The sequence below is a fragment of the Cetorhinus maximus genome, chromosome 2 (genome assembly GCF_964194155.1).
Source record: "Cetorhinus maximus chromosome 2, sCetMax3.hap1.1, whole genome shotgun sequence".
In the NCBI taxonomy this organism is placed as follows: domain Eukaryota; kingdom Metazoa; phylum Chordata; class Chondrichthyes; order Lamniformes; family Cetorhinidae; genus Cetorhinus; species Cetorhinus maximus.
The window spans coordinates 151447796-151463386 of record NC_135880.1 but is presented as its reverse complement, the minus strand read 5'-3'; the positions used below and the strand labels follow the sequence as shown (position 1 = coordinate 151463386).

The 15591-nt window shown below is 48.8% G+C and overlaps 1 protein-coding gene across 4 annotated transcripts in view; it reads left to right on the top strand.

Moving 5' to 3' along the window:
• LOC144698702 (adhesion G protein-coupled receptor L3-like) overlaps positions 1–15591 on the top strand; it is an 891299-nt gene that overhangs the window by 389956 nt on the left and 485752 nt on the right. For all 4 annotated transcript variants that reach the window (XM_078570511.1, XM_078570510.1, XM_078570509.1 and 1 more), the window contains exon 4: positions 11129–11342. In XM_078570511.1, the coding sequence (XP_078426637.1) occupies positions 11129–11342 (214 nt within the window). The remainder of the gene's footprint in view (positions 1–11128; positions 11343–15591) is intronic.

The window sequence follows — 15591 nt, the reverse complement described above, 5'->3', positions numbered from 1 at the left end:
AAAACATATATGACATCACAAGGCATAATTTGGAATGAGTTTTTCACCAGTAATCGAAAGTGTTCAATTGCCATCTTTTGACATCAGTTGTCATCAGGCATCAAAAACAATCATTAGGCCTCACCCCCCACACTATCGCCCATGCCCTTCCTCCTATCCCCACTCAGCCCCCCTTCACCCACTTAGGCCCTCCCTCCCTACTCATGACTTCGTAACCCCACTCATGTCCTCACTCCCCTCCCCACTCACTCACTCATGTTTTCTCAGCCCCACTCATTCATTAATCCCTTTCCATACCCATCCAGGTATTCACTCATGCCCTCCCACCCCACTCAATCATCCCCTCCTCTTTCTCCACCCCCTCCCCCAATCTGGACTTCACCACATTTCCCAGATATGGGAGAGCTCCCAATGTCCGTAAACCACCCCCCCCCCCCCACTGACTCAGGCCCGCATGGTGGACCACACCCCCAGTCCCCACCCCAGCCCTAACACTACACCCCTACCTGCTTTGTTCCCTTGTCCTGCCTGCTTCTTGTGGTGGGATCTGTGCCCAAATGAGAGCCAATGCCTGTGGAACCTATACCCCAGTAAGAATCGGTGCTTGTGGGAGCCAGACTCCAGTGAGAGTGCGTCTGTGTGGAACACACACCTCTTTGAGAGTTAGTGCCTCTGGAATCTATATCGCAGTAAGAGTCAGTGTTTGTGGGCCCAGATCCCAGTGAGAGTGTCAGTGTGTGTGGAATCCATCCACTTCTCCACCCTCCCCCTACCCGGATGTGTGAGAGCTCCCACCCTTTCCCCACCAGCCAGTGAATTTTTCTTTCCCTAACTAGTTTGGCATTGAACAGCTTTTCACTGCCTTTATTTGGTTTGCTTTCAGTGCCCTGGTTGGTCATTTGGTTAGATTGCTCCTATTGGCTAATCAGGGATTCCAGGGATGTGCTAGGTTTGAATGTGCTTTTGTGCACATGTGGATTGGAGTTCATGTTTAGAAGAATTCCACTGGCAAAAAAGAAATTGCCTTTTAACAATCTGTATGGAAATAGTTCTGAAAAACAAATTTTGACTTTAATATTTGCGAAAGAGTCAGAGGCAATGTTGCTGGTGGTAGTAATTTTTGGAGGTCTCATGCATTAATTTTTTGGCACGTACTGGGATAATTTATAGGAGTTAAAGAGGGGAGAGTGAGAGATGATGAGGGAATGTGAGGGGGCAGGTTGAATTGAATCAAAATGAGCTCCTGTGTAGTTTGTAATCAACCCCAGAGAAGCAGGAGGTTTTTCGGGTTGGGGTTGACATTCTGTCATGCAGTCACACACAGTCTCACTCACTCACCCATACATACATACTTGCTATCCCAAACACACAGCCTCTCATATACACACACACACAACACACACATGGTCTCTCTCTTACTTAGGGTCTCTCTCTCTCTTGCACAGTCTTTCGCTCACACGCGTGGTCTCTTTGACACACACATATGCACATTCCCTCACTCACGCAGTCTCTCTCATATACACATACCCTCATCCACACTTCCTCACTCACAGCCTCAGAAACACACAGCTCTTTGAGGGAGTTATACACAATCTCCTTGAACATGACTGAATGCCAACCTCAACCCCAAAAATCTCCAACATTCCCTTTCTCACTCTGTCTCTCTCACTCTTGCCCCTTTCCCACACTCTTTCACTCCCCTTTTCCCACACTCTCTCTCATTCTCTCCCCTTTATCTCCAACAAATTATCCCAGCACGTGCCAAAAAATTAATCAGTGTGACCTCCCAAAATGTCCGCCACCAGCACCAATCATCCCCGATTCTTTCGTAAACATTTCACATTCAAATGAAAGTCGCCAATTTTTTTCTGGAGCGATTTTCCATACAGTTTGTTTAAAAGATGATTTACTTTTGACCTAGTGAATTCTCCTAAACAGGAAAATCCATTTCACCATCTGCATAAAAGCGCATTCAAACTGAGTGTGTCCCTGGAATCCCTGATGAGCCAACTGACGCGTTCATTGGGAAAGAAAAATTTGCCCCCCCGCCGCCGAGCCAGGTCGGCAGCGTGAACCAGCACCCACCCTCACCCCTTCCCTGTGGACCTACCTGCTCCGTTCCCCTGCTGTCCTGGCTGCGCCACGTGATGACTGACTGTGGCCTCTGTTCTGCGCATGCGAAGACACCAAAGGTGTTTGGGCAGAGTCAAGAGAAGACCCCAAGCAGCAATTAGTCACAGCCTGGAGGAATACAGGACAAATGGATTCCTTGGAAACTAGCACAGGACAGTAGGGCAAATTTTGGGAAACCTGGGACAATTGGTCAACCTTGGGCCACGTTCGTTGCTGCTGCCCGGGCCTTGCTCACCACCATCGCTCTGGTTCATGAGCTTTGCTTGCTGCCGCCGCCGCTCGGGTCCTCAAGCTTCACATGCTGCCACTACCACTCTGGTCCTCAGGCCTCCTCTATTGCTACTGGCATCACATTCTTTGGGCTCCTGCTGCTCCAGTCCTCGGGCCTCACCCACCACCGCCTCTGATGATTTCTTCTCCGCCGATGCTGCCAGACCTGCTGAGTTTTTCCAGGTAATTCTGTTTTTGTTTTGGATTTCCAGCATCCGCAGTAGCTTTTAGCTTTTTGTTTTTACCGCCTCTGATCTGCCCACTGCTTGCTGCTCCTCCAATCACAGGCTGTTTCTCTCTGCATTTGCTGCCGATAGGCTCATCCTATAGGCATGGGAGAGAAACAACCCAAGATTGGTGGAACAACTCCGAGCAGAATCTGTCACCTCCGATTATCACAGAACCACAGAGTGCAGAAGAGGCCCTTCGGCCCATCGAGACTGCACCGACAGGTAAGAAACACCTGACCTACCTAGCTAAACCCATTTACCAGCACTTGGCCCGTAGCCTTGAATGTTATATTCATGTCAAGTGCTCATCCAGGTACTTTTTAAAGGATGTGAAGCAACCCGCCTCCACCACCCTCCCAGGCAGTGCATTCCAAACCGTCACCACGCTCTAGGTAAAAAGGTTTTTCCTCACATTCCCCCCCTAAACCTCCTGCCCCTCAACTTGAACTTATGTCCCCTTCAACTAAGGGGAACAGCTGCTCCCTATCCAAAACAAAAACAGAATTACCTGGAAAAACTCAGCAGTCTGGCAGCATCGGCGGAGAAGAAATCAGTTAACGTTTCGAGCCTTCATGGCCCTTCGGCAGAACTGAAGCATAGTTAGGAGAAGGGAGAAATATAAACTGGTTTAAGGTGGGGGAAGAGAGACGTTGAGGGTGTGGTGATTGTGGAGATAAGCAGTGATAGGAGCAGATAATCAAAAGATGTCACAGACAAAAGGGTCAAAGAGGTGTTGAAGGTGGTGATATTTGTCTAAGAAAAGTGCTAATTAAGAATGGAAGACAGGATATTCAAAGTACAGCTCTAGTGGGGGTGGGGTGGACAGACTAACAAGGTTTTAGTTTTAGATTTAAAAATAATGGAAATCGGTGGGGAAAGAAGAATCTATATAAATTATTATGCACATGGGATAGAGGGTAACATGATAAGGTGGATTCAAAATTGGCTTAGCTGTAGGAGACAGAGGGTGATCCTTCGATGCTTTAGTGACTGGAAGCCAATGTCCAGTGGCATACCACAGCGATCTGTGTTTGGTCCCCTATTATTTGTCATTTATATAAACGACATAGATGACTATGTGAGAGGTAGGATTATCAAGTTTGCGAATGACACAAAGATTGGCCGGGTGGTTAATAGTGAGGTTGAGTGTCTTGGGCTACAGGAAGATATAGACAGGATGGTCAAATGGGCATATAAGAGGCAGATGGAATTTAACCCTGAAAAGTGTGAGGTGATACACTTTGGAAGGAGTAATTTAACAAGGAAGTATTCAATGAACGACTTGGCACTAGGAAGTTCTATGGAACAAAGGGACCTTGGCGTGCGTGTCCATAGATCTCTGAAGGCAGAGGGGCATCCCCACCCCACCCCCACTAGAGCTGTACTTTGAATATCCTGTCTTCCATTCTTAATTAGCACTTTTCTTAGACAAATATCACCACCTTCAACACCTCTTTGACCCTTTTGTCTGTGACATCTTTTGATTATCTGCTCCTATCACTGCTTATCTCCACAATCACCACACCCTCAACGTCTCTCTTCCCCCACCTTAAACCAGTTTATATTTCTCCCTTCTCCTAACTATGCTTCAGTTCTGCTGAAGGGCCATGAAGGCTCGAAACGTTAACTGATTTCTTCTCCGCCGATGCTGCCAGACCTGCTGAGTTTTTCCAGGTAATTCTGTTTTTGTTTTGGATTTCCAGCATCCGCAGTAGCTTTTAGCTTTTTGTTTTTTTGCTCCCTATCCACCCTGTCCATGCCCCTCATAATCTTATACACCTCGATCAGGTCACCCCTCAGTCTTCTCTGCTCCAACGAAAACAACCCAAGTCTATCCAACCTCTCTACATAACTTAAATATTTCATCCCATGCAACATCCTGGTGAATCTCCTCTGCACCCCCTCCAGTGCAACCACGTCCTTCCTATAATGTGGCGACCAGATCTGCACACAGTACTTCAGCTGTGGCCTCACCAAGGTTCTATACAACTCCAACATGACCTCCCTACTTGTGTAATCTACGCCTTGATTGAGAAAGGCAAGGGTCCCATCTGCCTTTTTCACCACCCCACTAACATGCCCCTCTGCCTTCAGAGATCTATGGACACGCACGCCAAGGTCCCTTTGTTCCATAGAACTTCCTAGTGCCAAGTCGTTCATTGAATACTTCCTTGTTAAATTACTCCTTCCAAAGTGTATCACCTCACACTTTTCAGAGTTAAATTCCATCTGCCTCTTATATGCCCATTTGACCATCCTGTCTATATCTTCCTGTAGCCCAAGACACTCAACCTCACTATTAACCACCTGGCCAATCTTTGTGTCATTCGCAAACTTGATAATCCTACCTCCCACATAGTCATCTATGTCGTTTATATAAATGACAAATAATAGGGGACCAAACACAGATCGCTGTGGTATGCCACTGGACACTGGCTTCCAGTCACTAAAGCATCGAAGGATCACCCTCTGTCTCCTACAGCTAAGCCAATTTTGAATCCACCTTATCATGTTACCCTCTATCCCATGTGCATTTGCCTTCTTTATAAGTCTCCCATATGGCACCTTGTTAAAGGCTTTGCTGAAATCCATATAAACGACATCAACTGCACTACCCTCATCTACACACCTGGTCACCTCCTCAAAAAATTCAAACAAACTTGTTAAGCATGACCTCCCTCTGGCAAAGCCATGCTGACTATCCCTGATCAAACCTTGGCTTTCCAAGTGGAGATAGATTCTCTCCTTCAGAATTTTCTCTAATAGTTTCCATACCACTGACGTGAGACTCACTGGCCTGTAGTTCCCTGGCTTATCTCTACAACCCTTCTTAAATAGTGGAACCACATTAGCTGTTCTCCAGTCCTCTGGCACCTTCCCTGTGGCCAGAGAGGAATAAAAAATTTGGGTCAGAGCCCCTGCAATCTCCTCCCTTGCCTGCCTCAGCAGTCTGGGCCACAAATGATCCGGAGCTGGAGATTTGTCCACTTTTAAGCATGCCAACACCTTCAAAACCTTGTCATTCCCTATATCAATTTGCTTAAGAACCTCGCAGTCTCTCTCCCCAAGTTCCATACCTTCATCCTCATTCTCTTGGATGAAGACGGATGTGAAGTTTTCATTCAACACTCTAGCAATGTCCTCTGGCTCCACCCATAGATTGCCCCCTTGGTTCCTTATGGGCCCTACTCTTTCCCTGGTTACCATCTTCCCATTGATATACTTCTAGAATATCTTGGGATTCTCCCTACTTTTACCAGCCAGAGCTTTCTCATATCCCCTGTTGCTCTCCTAATTGCTTTCTTAAGCTCCACCCTGCACTTTCTGTACTCCACTAATGCCTCTGCTGATTTGCTTCCCTTGTACCTGCTAAAAGCCTCTCTTTTCCTTCTCATTGATTATCGGAGTGACTTTTCTCTGATTGGTCTTCCCCATGATTGAATTTTCTAGGACTTTTTTGGGGGCTTTTTGAACGCTGAACAAAATTGCTTGAAAAAAAATTGAACTTGTGAATTAACTAAAGTTCACAGCTATTTTATTTCCAGTGGATTTTTCTCCCTGTGGAATGGAATGAGGTATTGTAAGCTGCTTGTACATGTATGGTCAGTCATACACAGGAATTGAAAAAATGACTTTACACAATGTAGCAGGGTTTCACTCCTTAACAGTGGAGGTATTATCAACTCCATATGCACCACATCACGATAATTTTGAAAAAAAAAAGTTTTATGTGTGCCCCCTCCCCCCACACTAATCATGCCTATAAAGCCTGTGCTTATATGTATGTTAGACTCAATGAAACCCATAGGACTCTGAAAGGGATGTGAAGTGGCTTTGCCAAGAGTCCATTGAGCTACTGCCTTGGAGACATAATTGGTCAAGGCATCTCAGTGAGTGTGGAGGGGTCTGATTGGCATGGACGAGATAAGACAAAACATCATTGGCAAGGAAAGGAGTTTCTTAAAATCACAGTTGCAGGGGAAAAGGGAGGTGTGTTTGCATCCCCACTAGTGTTTTGTACACTGACCCTATGTTAAATAATCTACACAATGCATGCATAACAGTGTATTAGCTGGGACTTCGAAAATTCCATGGCACAATATTGTTGATGTCCACTGATGTCTGAAACTTAGTCAAATTTTGTCCTGATCACCGGAACTTAGAATCTTTCTCACAAAGAGGCTCTATGATTGCTTTTGATGTCAGTTAAATGCTTCTGAGTGCTTTGAAGGCAATTAGATTATGTTAAATGATCGTAAATGATGTTGTTTGAGCACTGTGTGATTTCATTTGATGTCAGTCAGTTGATCACTGTTGAATGCAAATGATGTCAACATTTTCTGGCAAGGGATTTATCTCTAGAAACTCTAATATTAGAAAATCAGAATATAATTAAGCAGATTCAGCATGTATTTATCAAAAGGAAATGGTGCTCAACAAATCTTTTTTGTGGATGTAGCTAGCAGGATAGATAAAAGGGAAAGTGGATGTATTATGCTTGGATTTTCAAAAGGGTTTCAATTAGGTGGCACCTGAAAGGTTGTTGCACAAGATAAAGGCTCATGGTGTTGGGGGATAACATATTAGCATGGATAGAAAAGTGGTTGAAGAATGGAAAACAGAGAGTGAGTATAGGTGGGTCACTATTAGGTTGACAGGCTATTACTAGTGGGCTGTCCCAGCTGTTCACAATGTATATTAATGACTCAGATGAAGGGACCGAGTGTAATATATCCAAGTTTACTAATGGCACAAAGCTGGGAAAATAAGCTTTGAGGAGGACACAAAGGGGGTGGAATTCATTTGGTGGTGCAATGCAGACTTATGTTGAATAAACTTGCTCAGGCAAGGGATTTATCTCTAGAAACTCTAATATTAGAAAATCAGAATATAATTAAGCAGATTCAGCATGTATTTATCAAAGGGAAATGGTTTGGCTACCTGGGTTGCTACCTGAGTATCCTGCGCAGCATCTTTCATTGATATCATTGAAGACTGCTGTGGAGGTAGCATCTACAGTGCTGTCTACCCCAATTAATTGAGTTAAGTTGCATAGCACCATTAGAAATGGTGCTACGCAAATGAATTTTTCCCTCTGCAAAAGGGTATAGACCTTCATGTGAGTGGGAAAGAATGGAATATCAGGGAAATGAGAGATTATTCATTGGTAGGAAAATAGAAAAACAGAATATTTTTTAAATGGTGAGAAACAATTAAATGTTGGTGTTCAGAGGGAATTGAGTTCCTTATACAAGAAACACAAAGTTAATAAGAAGGCACAGCAACTGGTATGTTTTGGGCACAAGACAAAGAGAGAAAGTCTTGCTGTAGTCGTATGATGCTTTGGTGAGAGTGCATCTGGAGCACTGTGTTTGTTTTTGGTCTCCTTACCAAAGGAAAGAAATACCTGCCTTAGAGGCAGTGCAACAAAGGTTCACTAGATTTTTTTCATCCCAGGAATCAATGTTTTGGATTGTGGGACAGCGGATTTTAGTAAAATAAGGCAGGATCTGGCCAAGGTAGACTGGGAACAGCTACTTGTGGGGAAATCTACAGAAGAGCAGCAGGGGGCATTCAAGAAGGAAATGGGGAGGGTACAGGCTCAACATGTTCCCTCTAGGGTGATAGGAAGAAGTAACAAGCCCAGAGAACCATGGATGACCAGAGATATTCAGGATACAATGAGAAGGAAAAGAAATGCTTTTAGCAGGTACAAGGGGAGCAAATTAGCAGAGGAGTTAGTGGAGTACAGAAAGTGCAGGGTGGAGCCTAAGAAAGCAATTAGGAGAGCAAAGAGGGGATATGAGAAAGCTCTGGCTGGTAAAATTAAGGAAAATCCCAAGATATTCGATAAGTATATCAATGAGAAGAGGATAACCAGGGAAAGAATAGGGCCCATTAGGGACCAAGGGGACAATCTATGGGTGGAGCCAGAGGACATAGGTAGAGTGTTGAATGAATACTTCACATCCGTCTTCACCCAAGCGAATGAGGATGAAGGTATGGAACTCGGGGAGAGAGACTGCGAGGTTCTTGAGCAAATTGATATAGGGAGTGACAAGGTATTGAAGGTGTTGGCATGCTTAAAAGTGGACAAATCTCCAGCTCCGGATCATTTGTGGCCCAGACTGTTGAGGGAGACAAGGGAGGAGATTGCAGGGGCTCTGACCCAAATTTTTAATTCCTCTCTGGCCACGGGGCAGGTGCCAGAGGACTGGAGAACAGCTAATGTGGTTCCGCTATTTAAGAAGGGTTGTAGAGATAAGCCAGGGAACTATAGGCCAGTGAGTCTCACGTCAGTGGTAGGGAAACTATTGGAGAAAATTCTGAAGGAGAGTATCTATCTCCACTTGGAGAGGCAAGGTTTGATCAGGGATAGTCAGCATGGCTTTGACAGAGGGAGGTCATGCCTAACAAATTTGATTGAATTTTTTGAGGAGGTAACCAGGTGTGTAGATGAGCATATTGTAGTTTATATGGATTTTAGCAAAGCCCCCACATGGAAGACTTATAAAGAAGGCAAATGCACATGGAATACAGGGTAATTTGATAAGGTGGATTCAAAATTGGCTTAGTTGTAGGAGACAGAGGGCGATGACAGAAGGCTGCTTTAGTGACTGGAAGCCCGTGTCCAGTGGCATATCACAGGGATCTATGCTGGGTCCCCTATTATTCGTCATTTATATAAACGACATGGATGACTATGTGGGGGGTAGGATTAGTAAGTCTGCGGATGACACAAAGATTGGCCAGGTGGTTAATAGTGAGGTTGAGTGTCTTGGGCTACAGGAAGATATAGATGGGATGGTCAAATGTGCAGATAAGTGGCAGATGGAATTTAACCCTGAAAAGTGTGAGGTGATACACTTTGGAAGGAGTAATTTGACAAGGAAGTATTCAATGAACAGCATGACACTAGGAAGTTCTGAGGAACAAAGGGACCTTGGTGTGTGTGTCCAAAGACCTCTGAAGGCAGAGGGGCATGTTAGTGGGGTGGTGAAAAAGGCAGATGGGACACTTGCCTTTTATCAATCGAGGCATAGATTACAAAAGTAGGGAGGTCATGTTGGTGTTGTATAGAACCTTGGTGAGGTCACAGCTGGAGTACTGTGTGCAGTTCTGATCACCACATTATAGGAAGGATGTGATTGCACTGGAGGGGGTGCAGAGGAGATTCTCTAGGATGTTGTCTGGGATGAAACATTTAAGTTATGAAGAGAGGTTGGATAGACTTGGGTTGTTTTCGTTGGAGCAGAGAAGACTGAGGGGCGACCTGATCAAAGTGTACAAGATTATGAGGGGCATGAACAGGGTGCATAGAGAGCAGCTGTTTCCTTTAGTTGAAGGGTAAGTCACAAGGGGACATAAGTTCAAGTTGAGGGGCAGGAGGTTTAGGGGGGATGTGTGGAAAAACTTTTTTACCCAGAGGGTGGTGATGGTCTGGAATGCACTGCCTGGGAGGGTGACGGAGGCGGGTTGCCTTTAAAAAGTACCTGGATGAGCACTTGGCGCACCATAACATTCAAGGCTATGGTCCAAGTGCTGTTAAATGGGATTAGGTAGGTAGGTCAGGTGTTTCCCACGTGTCGGTGCAGACTCCAAGGGCCGAAGGGCCTCTTCTGCACTGTGATTCTGTGATGAGATGGCTATTCTGAGGAGAGTGAGAGTAGAATTGGCCTAAACTGTCTACAGCATTAAACATACAAGATTCTAACAGTACTTCATTGTAGTATAAACGTATAAATGCTCAGAGGACTATTCTTCTGGTTGGAGAGTCTAGAATTAGGGGGCATAGTCTCAGGATAAAGGGACGACCACTTTGGACTGAGCTGAGGAGAAATTTCTTCACTCAGTCGTGAATCGCTGGAACTCTCTATTCCAAGACTGCGGAAGCTCAGTTATTGGGTATATTCAAGTCTGAGATTGATGGATTTTTGAACATTTAGGTGTGAAAGTGGAATTGAGGGTAAGGATCTGCCATGACCTTATTAAATGGTGGAATAGGCTTGAGGGGCTGTATGGTCTACTTCTGCTCCTATTCCTTATGTTTCATGTTTGCCCTGTCATTCCTTCGGAAAATGTCAAGGATATGTACCAAACACCAAGTCAGGATACTATTAATGTTGCAAACAAATGTTCCAAACTGACAAGTGATGATTAGCTAACTCCAAGCTTGTGGTGTTAAATTCTGAAGACTAGGAGAAAAGTGAAGACTGAGTCAGAATATGATTTCTGCAATTTTGTGGGAACAAATGGAGTAGGGTAGGGTGCTGGTTTGAGTCTGGATTTAAACACAATCAGGGTTCAGGGATGAGAAAGAACCTGTAGGACAGAGGAATGTTCACAGCAGCAATGACGTAGTTATATTGATAAAACTGAACAAATAACGATTTTGACAGGCAGGACAAATGTAAGAGATCGCTGTTTGCTTTTTAAAAAAATTGAAGCATTGTACGTACACCCAAATTTACATTTCTGTCTGGTTCATATTGCAGCCTTTAGCCGAGCTCCAGTTCCAATGGCTGTGATTAGGAGGGAACTATCCTGTGAAAGTTATCCAATTGAACTCCGCTGCCCTGGAACTGATGTCATTATGATTGAAAGTGCCAATTATGGAAGGACTGATGACAGAATCTGTGATGCTGATCAAGCCCAGATGGAGAATATTCGGTGCTTCCTACCAGATGCCTATAAGATAATGTCACAAAGGTAAGTTTGCAGAAAACTTAACTCACAATGTCTGTATATGATCTATGTGGCAGGTTTCTGCAACTGAGGTCATTCTTTGTACAATTTCTGTTTTCTTTTTGTTGAGCATGTTGCGAGTTTGAGACAACATATTTACCATGTATTTTTGGAGCTGGCACAGCTCTCAAACTGTGACTAAAATATTGCACAGGCATAGCATGCCTGTCACACTCAATTTGGTACAAAACTGGGCATTCTCTTTATTTATTTAATAAATTTATGAAAGACACACTTTCTAAATAATACTTAGAAAGAACTTAGTATTGTAGGAACAGCATATCACAGCTGTCTGACCTGGGGCTGAACGATGCTTTCCATTAAGAAGTCATGCTGTCCCTACTAACCAGATGCCAATTCACAGTTCAATGCAAGCAAAAGAAAGGGGAAAAGAAGCCTGTACACTGATAATTAGAGTGACTGAGAAGCCTGATTTGTTTTTATAATGTCACACCGGAGACTGTTTTGTCATTCCCCTTTCCTTATTAATTTATTACATGCTACTTGATAAATGGGTTAATCTGGTGGAAACTGAGTTTCTTTAGGCAAATATCCTACAATGTTTGATTTCCTTAATCTGGGAATGAAACGATAATCTTAGAATTTTAAAATAAAACTTAAAACAATAAGTAACTTGACAATTCTGACAAAAATTGAGGGGAAATAAAGCAACTTTAAATTGCATGTTTTGGGAGGACTTGGGCTTTGAATTGTGAGCGTTTGGTCTCCTCAGTTCAAAAAACCAGGCTGACAGCAAGGAAAAGTGTCACTTTGACCTACAGTGGGCATAACATACATTCACTGTTGCTAAGGAATTTATCTAATAGCATCATTTTTTGATTATTTACTTTTCTTCCCTGCCTTTCGCCCATCTCTTCCTCTTTGTCGGATGTTCATACAGCTCTTAGGAGTCAAGAAAGTACTGTAGCTGTGTAACCTGGTCCCAAACCTGCGTTGGCAATTGGAGCTATGTGGAGCTAACAAATAGGTGTCTTACCTGTGCATACCTCCCTGGAGCAACCCAGTTGAGATAAGAGTCTTAGCAAAATATGCGAGGAAACCGATAGCCAATTGCCTTCTAGATTGGGTAAAATGCACACACTGGCCTGAGCTGGATGAACATAGATGCAAATTGTACCCTACACATGCACAGAAGAGACATGTTAAATTGTCCATGGTTAATGAATCCTTTTATTTTTAAAAGAACAAGCGAAGATTTGCCTGAACTGAATATAGTTTTTCTTAGAAAACCTGAGACAAATTTAAACTGCTTTAGATTTAATACTAGACCTCTAATCCACACTCATAAACCTGTTCAATCAATTATGATTTGCTTTTACTGTGTTGGCTAACCTTACAGTTTCTAATTGAATTTATCATCAATCTGTCTCCCTCTGCCTCACAGGCTTGCTATCTGGGCAAAATTTTAACTCGTTCCAAATCACTCTACTGCATCTTGTTCTCTGTCCCTGCATCTTGCCCACTTGCTAACCGTTCCTGCCTCTCATACTCTTGCTTTCCATCCTTGCTTCTCGTCCGTCTGCGCTCCATCTCTGCCTCGCACCCACTGTGCACCATCTCTGCCACCTGCCCGCCCATTCACTGATTCGTCATACTGCCCAGACTCCAGGCAGAATTGAATACCTTCCCCCATGGAAAGTTTGATGGCAACGCGGCATTTAAGCAGGCGGGTGGATGGGGACCCTGCCTCCTTCCCGCAGTCAACTATATTAAGTCTGTGACAGGAAAGCCCATGAACGGCCACTGATATTGCTGTGACAGCCCCCTCCCTCCCACCACCAGCCATTATAGACCTGTGGCCACTGATATTGCTGTGACAGCCCCCCCGCTCCCACCACCGGCCATTATAGACCTGTGACCACTGATATTGCTGTGACAGCCCCCCGCTCCCACCACCGGCCATTATAGACCTGTGACCAGGGATCCAGTGGTCATGATTGAGTGTCGTACTGGCAGCAGCCACCACCCTGCTAGTGGTTGGCTGGTTGCTCTTGGCAGGTGGGACATCTGCCCAGAGGTTCTTGATCATGGTTAAGAACCTCCGCTCTGTAGTTAAGTACCTGATTGAGGCTTAATTAAGCAGGCTTTCCTGAAAAGAGGCAATGCCGTGACACATGTTGCTCACCGGCTGGAAAAAACCCCATCACCTCCATTAGAACCAGCCCTCTGCCTCCCACTTGCCTGTGTTCTGCGCCTCTGCCCCCCCGCTGCCGGGGCTCCGCGCCTCTGCCCCCCCCCCCCCCCCCGCTGCCGGGGCTCCGCGCCTCTGCCCCCCCCCCCCCCCCCCCCCGCTGCCGGGGCTCCGCGCCTCTGCCCCCCCCCGCTGCCGGGGCTCCGCGCCTCTGCCCCCCCCCCCCCGCTGCCGGGGCTCCGCGCCTCTGCCCCCCCCCCCCCGCTGCCGGGGCTCCGCGCCTCTGCCCCCCCCCCGCTGCCGGGGCTCCGCGCCTCTGCCCCCCCCCCCCCGCTGCCGGGGCTCCGCGCCTCTGCCCCCCCCCCCCCCGCTGCCGGGGGCTCCGCGCCTCTGCCCCCCCCCCCCCCGCTGCCGGGGCTCCGCGCCTCTGCCCCCCCGCTGCCGGGGCTCCGCGCCTCTGCCCCCCGCTGCCGGGGCTCCGCGCCTCTGCCCCCCGCTGCCGGGGCTCCGCGCCTCTGCCCCCCCCGCTGCCGGGGCTCCGCGCCTCTGCCCCCCGCTGCCGGGGCTCCGCGCCTCTGCCCCCCGCTGCCGGGGCTCCGCGCCTCTGCCCCCCGCTGCCGGGGCTCCGCGCCTCTGCCCCCCGCTGCCGGGGCTCCGCGCCTCTGCCCCCCCCGCTGCCGGGGCTCCGCGCCTCTGCCCCCCGCTGCCGGGGCTCCGCGCCTCTGCCCCCCGCTGCCGGGGCTCCGCGCCTCTGCCCCCCGCTGCCGGGGCTCCGCGCCTCTGCCCCCCGCTGCCGGGGCTCCGCGCCTCTGCCCCCCGCTGCCGGGGCTCCGCGCCTCTGCCCCCCCCGCTGCCGGGGCTCCGCGCCTCTGCCCCCCGCTGCCGGGGCTCCGCGCCTCTGCCCCCCGCTGCCGGGGCTCCGCGCCTCTGCCCCCCGCTGCCGGGGCTCCGCGCCTCTGCCCCCCGCTGCCGGGGCTCCGCGCCTCTGCCCCCCCCCCGCTGCCGGGGCTCCGCGCCTCTGCCCCCCCCCGCTGCCGGGGCTCCGCGCCTCTGCCCCCCCCCGCTGCCGGGGCTCCGCGCCTCTGCCCCCCGCTGCCGGGGCTCCGCGCCTCTGCCCCCCGCTGCCGGGGCTCCGCGCCTCTGCCCCCCCCCCGCTGCCGGGGCTCCGCGCCTCTGCCCCCCCCGCTGCCGGGGCTCCGCGCCTCTGCCCCCCGCTGCCGGGGCTCCGCGCCTCTGCCCCCCGCTGCCGGGGCTCCGCGCCTCTGCCCCCCCCCGCTGCCGGGGCTCCGCGCCTCTGCCCCCCCCCGCTGCCGGGGCTCCGCGCCTCTGCCCCCCCCCGCTGCCGGGGCTCCGCGCCTCCGCCCCCTGCTGCCGGGGCTCCGCGCCTCTGCCCCCCCCCCGCTGCCGGGGCTCCGCGCCTCTGCCCCCCGCTGCCGGGGCTCCGCGCCTCCGCCCCCTGCTGCCGGGGCTCCGCGCCTCTGCCCCCCCCCGCTGCCGGGGCTCCGCGCCTCCGCCCCCTGCTGCCGGGGCTCCGCGCCTCCGCCCCCTGCTGCCGGGGCTCCGCGCCTCTGCCCCCCCCCGCTGCCGGGGCTCCGCGCCTCCGCCCCCCGCTGCCGGGGCTCCGCGCCTCTGCCCCCCCGCTGCCGGGGCTCCGCGCCTCTGCCCCCCCTGCTCACCAGAGCCCTGCCTGTATCTCTTGCATCATATCTCTCTGTCTGTCTGCCTGTATCTCTGTTTTTCTTTCTCTCTCTCTCTCTCTCTCTGTCTTTCTGTTTTTGCCTGTGTCTCTCTCTCTCTTACTCACTCTTTCTGTCTCTGTCTGTATTTCTCTCTCACTCGCTCACACTCTCTCCCTCTCTCTGTCTCTGCCTGTATCTCTCCTTCTGTCTTTCTCTGTCTTTTTCTTTCTTTCCCTCTCTCTGCCTGTATCTCTCTCTGTATTCTTGAATTTCATGTATGCTTGGAGAACAGTTTACTGAAATAAAATAGCCTATATTATAGATCATTGTTTAATTTCCATTTGGTTAAACTGGTCGAAATCCACATTTTTTGAAACCGTTT